This window comes from Dipteris shenzhenensis, chromosome 15 (assembly GCF_047967505.1).
Source record: "Dipteris shenzhenensis isolate YYH24624 ecotype China chromosome 15, Dip_SZ_1.0, whole genome shotgun sequence".
In the NCBI taxonomy this organism is placed as follows: domain Eukaryota; kingdom Viridiplantae; phylum Streptophyta; class Polypodiopsida; order Gleicheniales; family Dipteridaceae; genus Dipteris; species Dipteris shenzhenensis.
This window is the reverse complement of record NC_141610.1, coordinates 50398469-50405825: the sequence shown is the minus strand read 5'-3', so window position 1 is coordinate 50405825 and position 7357 is coordinate 50398469. Positions and strand designations below refer to the sequence as shown.

Sequence of the window (7357 nt, the reverse complement as noted above, 5' to 3'; positions counted from 1 at the left end):
ATTCCAATCGCCAGAAAAATTGCTTAGCCTCGTCAATTGCTTAGTTCTCACGCAATGTCGAATGCGCTGGCTAAAATACCTCTAGCATTCATCCTTTATTGGAAAAAGTATTGAGTTCCAGTACGCTTGATCTGGCCGTTGTAGCTGAGCAATGTAGCTATGACTTAAAAAGGTGACGTGAACCTGAGAAAAAATAATTAAAAAGACTGCCACCATTTTCCCCCTACCCCCCCTGCCCTCGCCCCGCTCAACTCACATGGAGAGTCATCTACGAGGGGTGTACTACTTGTGGGGTATTACCAAGGGAATCGAACGCGGGCAACTAACTTTATAACTTGGAAAAACCTGAGCATTGAGAGGCACTCTCCTCTAAAAGTCAGCTTGCAATGTAATTAAGAGAATGTGGACCCAAATTTTCCTCTCTGCAGCAAACAAAAAGTCACACACTCAAAACCCTCCTTAGAGCAATCGCAGAATTGGACAGATGTCATACCGACTTTGAACCCGTGGAAATCAACGGTGCGGCTGAATAAATTTCCTCGTTTTTTGTAGGTTTCAATCTTGTTTGTTTAATCTAAATTGATTACATTCCAGATGGATCGTATCTATGCATCATTTGCTCGGATGTTGGAGTTAATTGGTCTCTCTAAAGATATGTCTCTCGTCTTTACGCATGACTGTTCTGCTAGATTGGTATTGCTTCATGTTAAAGTTTTAAGGGTTTTAATCGAGATCCGTTCCCGTTGGGATTAGGAAGTTTACAGGGCTAGTCCTCTTCACGGTACGGATTTCTGGTAATTGTTGACAGATCGTCATAGATTCGTGAATAGAAATCGACTGTACGTAGTGTTGGCCCTTCTAGTGCTTGCTTTTGGCTGAAGTTACACGATTTGGATCTCTGCTCTAAGGTTGGTTTCATCAGTGTAGCAAGGTTGACTTGCTCTCCTACACCCTCCCCTGCTACTCCCCCTTCTCTCTCACTCCCCATCCCCTTCTCTCCTTCCACTCTTCCGTCTTCTTGGGCTTTACTCCTGCTAATTTATACCCCTTCTCCAAATTTATCCGTGGGATTTGGAAGTTTACAGGGCCAGTCCTCTTCACGGTACGGATTTCTGGTAATTGTTGACAGATCGTCATAGATTCGTGAATAGAAATCGACTGTACATAGTGTCGGCCCTTCTAGTGCTTGCTTTTGGCTGAAGTTACACGATTTGGATCTCCGCTCTCAGATTGGTTTCATCAGTGTGGCAAGGTTGACTTGCTCTCCTACACCCTCCCCTGCTACTCCCCCTTCTCTCTCACTCCTCATCCCCCTCTCTTCTTCCACTCTTCCGTCTTCTTGGGCTTTACTCCTGCTAATTTATACCCCTTCTCCAAATTTATCCTTGTGCCTTGGGCAAATTGCTCTTCATTGTGGCTGCCTGCCAAGTAGAAGCCTAGGGAAGCACTGAGTACGGAGGGTCCCACCTAAGCACGCATACCTCCTCGCACCCCAAAAGAGCCTGCTGGATGGGAGGAGGGTCTTCTCTCGAGGCATTATATTCAAGGACTACTGGCTCACAGCATTGTATATAGGACTATAGTCCCCAAGTCCACGTGTCGTAGGCATTTCAGGGTCCCTTAAAGCATACATCTACCCATCGCCTCCAACACCCACCCATGGCGAAATCCCCTATACCCAAACCACCCCTCGAGAGTCACCCTTGCCATTCACGAGTCACCCTCTCTAAACTGACCATGATGAGACCCCAAATAGTGGCTTTTTCCATAACCAAAGTAACCTAACTTCGACACCAACCAACCCCCAGTGTGTTTTTTCATGATCATTTCGCATGGCTTCCTTCCATTAGGGGATTTCCGGTTGCTTTTATGTGATTAGTACATACATTATGCTGCTCGTCAATGCATAGGTTAGCCTAATTGCTGGCTGCCATTGTTCTTCTGAGTGTGCTGGGTTGAATGGGTTACAGCCCCTCTTGTGATGTTCAAAATATGGACGACATAGGGGTAGGACACTTGCAATTTGAGGGGCAACATTTCATGTCACATGGGCAGATCTAGAGGTTGCAGGGGCGGCCTTTTGGGTTGGGAGCACCATAGGTTCCTGAACTATGTCTGGTTTTTGACTAAATAAGAAAATGCTAATAGGAAATGATCAATGACGCCTATTTGCAATAGGGTATGTAGCCTATATCTGTTGTAAGCTGTTACATCGAAGGTTGAATTGAATGGCCCTTTTCCATGTGTTTCACAACTTATTTGCTGCACGACACTCGGCCAGCCATTAGAATGTAATGGGGACAGCCTTTTGCCATCTTCTTCACGACTCATTTGCTTAATCTATTAGCAGACTGCCCAACCTCTAGGCAAATAGTGATCTAAGTCAAGCCTTTTTCTTGCATGCCACATACAACACATGCCTTATAAGAGTCATATTAAAAGGGTGAGATGATGTTTTGCATCTGGAGGCCCTTAGGGTTTTCTTTGCCTGGACATGCAATCTCTTGTGCAACGATGTGGGCTGCTCTATGAGCCAGCATCCATGCTACTACTTGAATAGTCTGAATGAATAAATTCTTATGCTCATATGTTAGGCTGTTCCTGATCATGTCATGACAAAAGCGTATTGATGTATATCTTTTGTGGGATAGCATTGGGATATTCCATGGAAGAGACGCATATGCACCATACAGAGCCACCAGCCAAGAAAGCAAAGGTTGCTCGAGTTCGATATCCAAATTGGGAAAAGCGTGAAACCATCATTCTTGTGAAAGCTTACCAAAGGCAAATGGATGAGTACAATAGTGCCAGTACAAAAGGGCGCATGTCAACCAGTGAACAGAAATGGGAACGCATTTCATCCATGTGTGCGAAAGATGGAGTAGCCAGGGATGCAGAACAGTGTCGCAAGCGATGGCAAGACTTATCAAAGAACTACAAGAGAATAAAGGATTGTGAAAGAGTTTTTGGGGAAGAATCCTTTTGGCTTATGTCCTCCTCCAGTAGGAAGGATAAGAACCTACCTGGTAGTTTTGACAGAGAGGTTTATGATATCATGGATTCATTTATGGGTTCCAAAGCGTCCATGCAACTTCAAAGACTTTTTGGAACTAAGGCAAGGTGTATCAACGTGTGTGGTGATCATGATGCTCCAAGTGGTTCTCTAGATGGTCGTTCTAGTGCTGTACTGACATACATAGAGCAAGAGTCACATGGAGACCCATCGTTGCAAGAGGGCTCATGTAAGACAAGATTTGCGTCAAATATTTTCAGCATGGTGTTGTGGTTTATGTTGCTGAATATTCTGTGTATTAATTGAAAATGATTTCTGCTGTGAGGGTCAATGCAGGGGCTTTATCTAAAGAACAATTAATGCCAGCCACAGATCATAGGAAGAACAGCCAAAGCTCTCAGGCTGACAGTGGGAGTGATCCTATCAGTGAGGCCTTGAAAAGCACTACCAGGTATCTTATCGAGTTAATCTCTTGTTGTTTGGAGTGATGCACCACTCTTTTTGGAACTCTGAATCAACGGTGTTCCTCTTGTTCCTGCAGACTTGCTCAAGAACAGTTCAGTGCTCAGCTGACAGAAGTCCTCGCAGACGTTCTAATAAAAATGGCAGATGCAATGAAGACTGTGGCAGAGAATATGAGAAAGGGTCAAGGTATAGCAACTGGTTTTGCTAAAGTGTGTTAACTAGCAATCTGTTGATGCACTTGGAATTAACTATAGTCTTCCTTTGATCCATCATTTAAGTACTGCTTGTGCCCCCATAAACACGTTTTTGCAAGTTTGAATCATATGGCTATCAATCATACACATTTCTTGGAATCGTCTGGCAGGTCCTGATTCTTTCCAGAAACATTACAGAAGTGATTGAAGGTGCAATTTCACAGTGTCTATTCTTTTTGTATGCTCAAGAATCCTTGTTTGGGAACTAATTCTTGGCATTCATCTAGAATGTTGAAAGAGTATGTATACTAAGTAGTGTCAATGCCTTCAGAACTTACAAATTAAAGCTCTTCTGTTCTCTCGTGCTATATTCATAACTTCCCCAGTCTATGGTTCAAGTCACACGCTGAAGGATTTACGTGTTCTTGTGAATAGAAGTTGTGTGGCTGCCTTAATGGCGATGCATACTCTGAGAACAGAAAAAGAATCAAAGAGAACTTTGGACAACAGAATGGTTTGCAGAAGACCGGACATACATGTCAGTATCACCCCTTTCAGAGTATTTCTGTCATCTGTACCTGATAAAGATATAATCAATCCCTTGTGAAATTTTCAATTTGGATTGGTACACATGGAAAGTCGGGTTATGGCTCATAGCGAATGGAATCCTTTAAAGCTGCTGATTAGGAGGTAAATGTGGATAATGCATAGAAAATGCTACAGATGTTTGAGAAGTTGAATTCTGTTCCAGTGTCATGAATATCACAACTTGGCAGATCGCTTACAAGCCTTTTTCAGAGTGGTTGAGTGAAACATTTCTTGGACTGACGGTTATGCCGATTTATGTTGTGCACAGCTGAAGGCGATTTGGTTTATTTATATATTTTCCATTTTCTATGAAAGTATAGTCAACATTGGCAAAAAAGTCAATTCATTGGCTTTCTTGCCAACATTCAATTGAGGCCTTTTGGGCCTGTTCATTGTCAAGGTAAAAAAATAAGAAGGGAATATAGTTGTGAGGTTTAGGTCATTGGGCGAATCTTTTAGGAACACAACTATGGAAGTGTATGTCATTGAGTGAAACTTCTCCAATATATAGTTACAAATATTAGCCCATGCTACTATTTTCAATGCTTCAATAGTTTTAAGTATACATAAGCTTCATGTACAAATTTTTTATAAGCTAGAATATGAAAGTTCTAACATTATAGATGGCTCCAAATAACTTGTGTCAATCAATTTGATTACTTGGAGGGTTGAACTCGGAGCTTGTATGAGAAAGTTATGTTAATTTTTGGGTGAATTCATCAAATTTAAAGCTGTAAGTATCAGTCCTCGCAACTTGGAGAAGGCTCTAGATTTGCCATTGTGCTAATAGTTGCGCCAATTTTTTCCTTGTTTGTTTTCTACCGTTGCTTCAAGCTTTGTAGATTCTCATATCATCCTCCAAAGGATGTATGTGACATCACCCTATTGAAGTTCCAACCGATAAGCAAGCCATATCTGTCCTTAGCTTAAGCTGGTCTTGAATCAGTGGCAATGTAGAACCCTTTTCCCTTCGTTGTGGATAAAGCCATCCTTGATGAAGCTCCCTTGGTAGGTGGGTCACTAGGCTCAGGCTCTTCCTTAATAGAGGCTAGTACTGGTGGTCCTATTGGTATCCTCATGGTTTGTGGAGGTCTCAAAGAGGAGTGTTTTGCTTTCTTCAACATCTCATCAAGGGTCTTAAAAATCTTAGCTGCTTCTTTTGGTTTAGCTGCTCACACTAGACTGTGAAGTCCTTAGGGAAGAAGGCTCTTCATTTTAGCATGTTTTTGAATCTGTGGAAGCTTTCGATGGGCTCCATCTAAATCTTGCTAATGACTAGCGGAAGAACTTAAGTGACTACCCCCCCACCATCTAGGAAGTTTGTTTTGGCTTGTCTTTCTATTGTAATTGGATATTTTGATTGGGCATTGCGGGTTTTGGTGAATTTGGTGAAATTACAGCTCTTTGTTGTAATAGCTTAGACTCATGGTTCTAGGTGGCGACGTTTTGTCAGCTTTGGTATGCTCCTAGTGATCTTTACTCCACCATTTGCATCATATAATGAAGTGGTTCGTGTGGATGACCTCGCTAAGGTGCTCTCGAGATATCAACAATCATCAAAGGAGTGATTCTAAATGTCTCGACATTAGTATACCTCGTAGATGTTGAATCTCGGCCTTGAATTTGATGGTGCTTAGAGAAATTGAGAAAACTGCATCTGAGTGAGGGCGCTCCAAGCAAAGTGCCAACATGGCATCATCTACTTCAAGAGAGACGTAGTATCTCCCTAGTTTTGTGCATGCATGTGCTTGGAAGTGTCTCAATCACATCTCCCTCTTGTGTGAAGTTGTGCAAGAGGAACTTGTAATCAAGATTCTCATGGGTTAACTAACCATGAATGTCATTGGTTGCAAGAAGCACGAGGTTGTTATGATTGCTTGCTTAAGTCAAGCTGTCGCTTTGCACCACGTCTTGCATCCATCCCATGTGAAGTTCAGGGTCTCAAATGGACTTTTCCTCATCTAGTTGGGTTCACTCATGTAAATTTGCTCCCAAGAGTTTTCTCTACGAAGATTCTATCAAAGTACATGGGATGCTTGCATCCTTAGCGCTAGAACATCAATAAAACAAGCCAACTCATCTTTCATCACCACTAACACACAAAATGCTTAGTATTGTGCAATCTTGCAAATTGCATTTTTGTATAAATGATTTCCTCTACCTTCTCCTTGGGGTTTCTTCGTATATATTCACACTCTATGTACACCATCAAACTCATCTTTCATCACAACTAACACACAAAATGCTTAGTATTGTGCAATCTTTCAAATTGCATTTTTGTATAAATGATTTCCTCTACCTTCTCTTGGGGTTTCTTTGTATAAATGATTTCCTCTACCTTCTCTTGGGGTTTCTTCGTATATATTCACACTATGTGCACCATCATGGTGCGATATAATTTGAATCCATTGTCCAGTTTTTCCTAATGCACATAAAAGATATGGTCCAACAAGCATGTGGTAATGAGCCACCCCCCATCTGACACCACCTGAAACAACAAGGTTGGTATATAATCCACAAGAGCAATCTAGTATGTTCCACATTGTAATTTTTTGTTCGGGGATGTGCTCGACTAGAGAAGACGTGGGGAAGTCTGTCCACATCATGATTGCCGTTGCCTTCTAGGTGGCCCATTTACTATGAGGGATGGAGGGGTCACCAACCTTAAAAAATTCCTAGTTTTACGAGATCCCTACAAAAAGGACCATGACATCAATGCTGATATTCAAATAAGGTCTTGAAAACCAATTCTATACCTTGGCTTAACTAAACGAATAACTATGTTGCTTCCATTTGCATGTGCACCTCTACCAAGTCAGCTCTAATGACTCAATGGTACATAACCACCTTTATAGTTGTCGAAAAGCCCACTATCAAGAAACTCACTACATTGACCTACCAACCTTGCGGTGTTTTTATGTTCACTTTATCCTCTCCCCTCTCCATATCATCGTCGTCGTCTCGCCTCTCCATACCCTCATCATCATCTCCCCTTCAACGTCACCTCCTTCACCACCAGGGCCACTTTTTAAAGTTCAAAGTCCTAATCGCCTTTGAAGTGTCCTCATTATGCCAGGCCTTTGTACATCCCTCCTCC

The 7357-nt window shown here is 42.1% G+C and overlaps 1 protein-coding gene across 11 annotated transcripts; it reads left to right on the top strand.

The window, feature by feature from the left end:
- Positions 1-415: 415 nt before the first annotated feature.
- Positions 416-4737, top strand: LOC147893937 (uncharacterized). Of its 11 annotated transcripts, none has more exons than XM_087386179.1 (5): positions 416-548; positions 2652-3242; positions 3350-3464; positions 3555-3664; positions 3843-4737. In XM_087386179.1, the coding sequence occupies exons 2-5, from the start codon at positions 2666-2668 to the stop codon at positions 3878-3880; spliced, it is 840 nt and encodes a 279-aa protein (XP_087242305.1). In that variant the 5' UTR covers positions 416-548; positions 2652-2665; the 3' UTR covers positions 3881-4737. The 11 variants fall into 11 exon arrangements, 9 of the variants coding, with proteins under 9 accessions (XP_087242305.1, XP_087242300.1, XP_087242306.1 ...); XM_087386174.1 differs by having other exon boundaries at positions 437-548; positions 2595-3242; XR_015542241.1 differs by lacking the exon at positions 416-548 and having other exon boundaries at positions 580-3242; positions 3843-3971; positions 4108-4737.
- The last annotated feature ends 2620 nt before the right edge of the window (positions 4738-7357 follow it).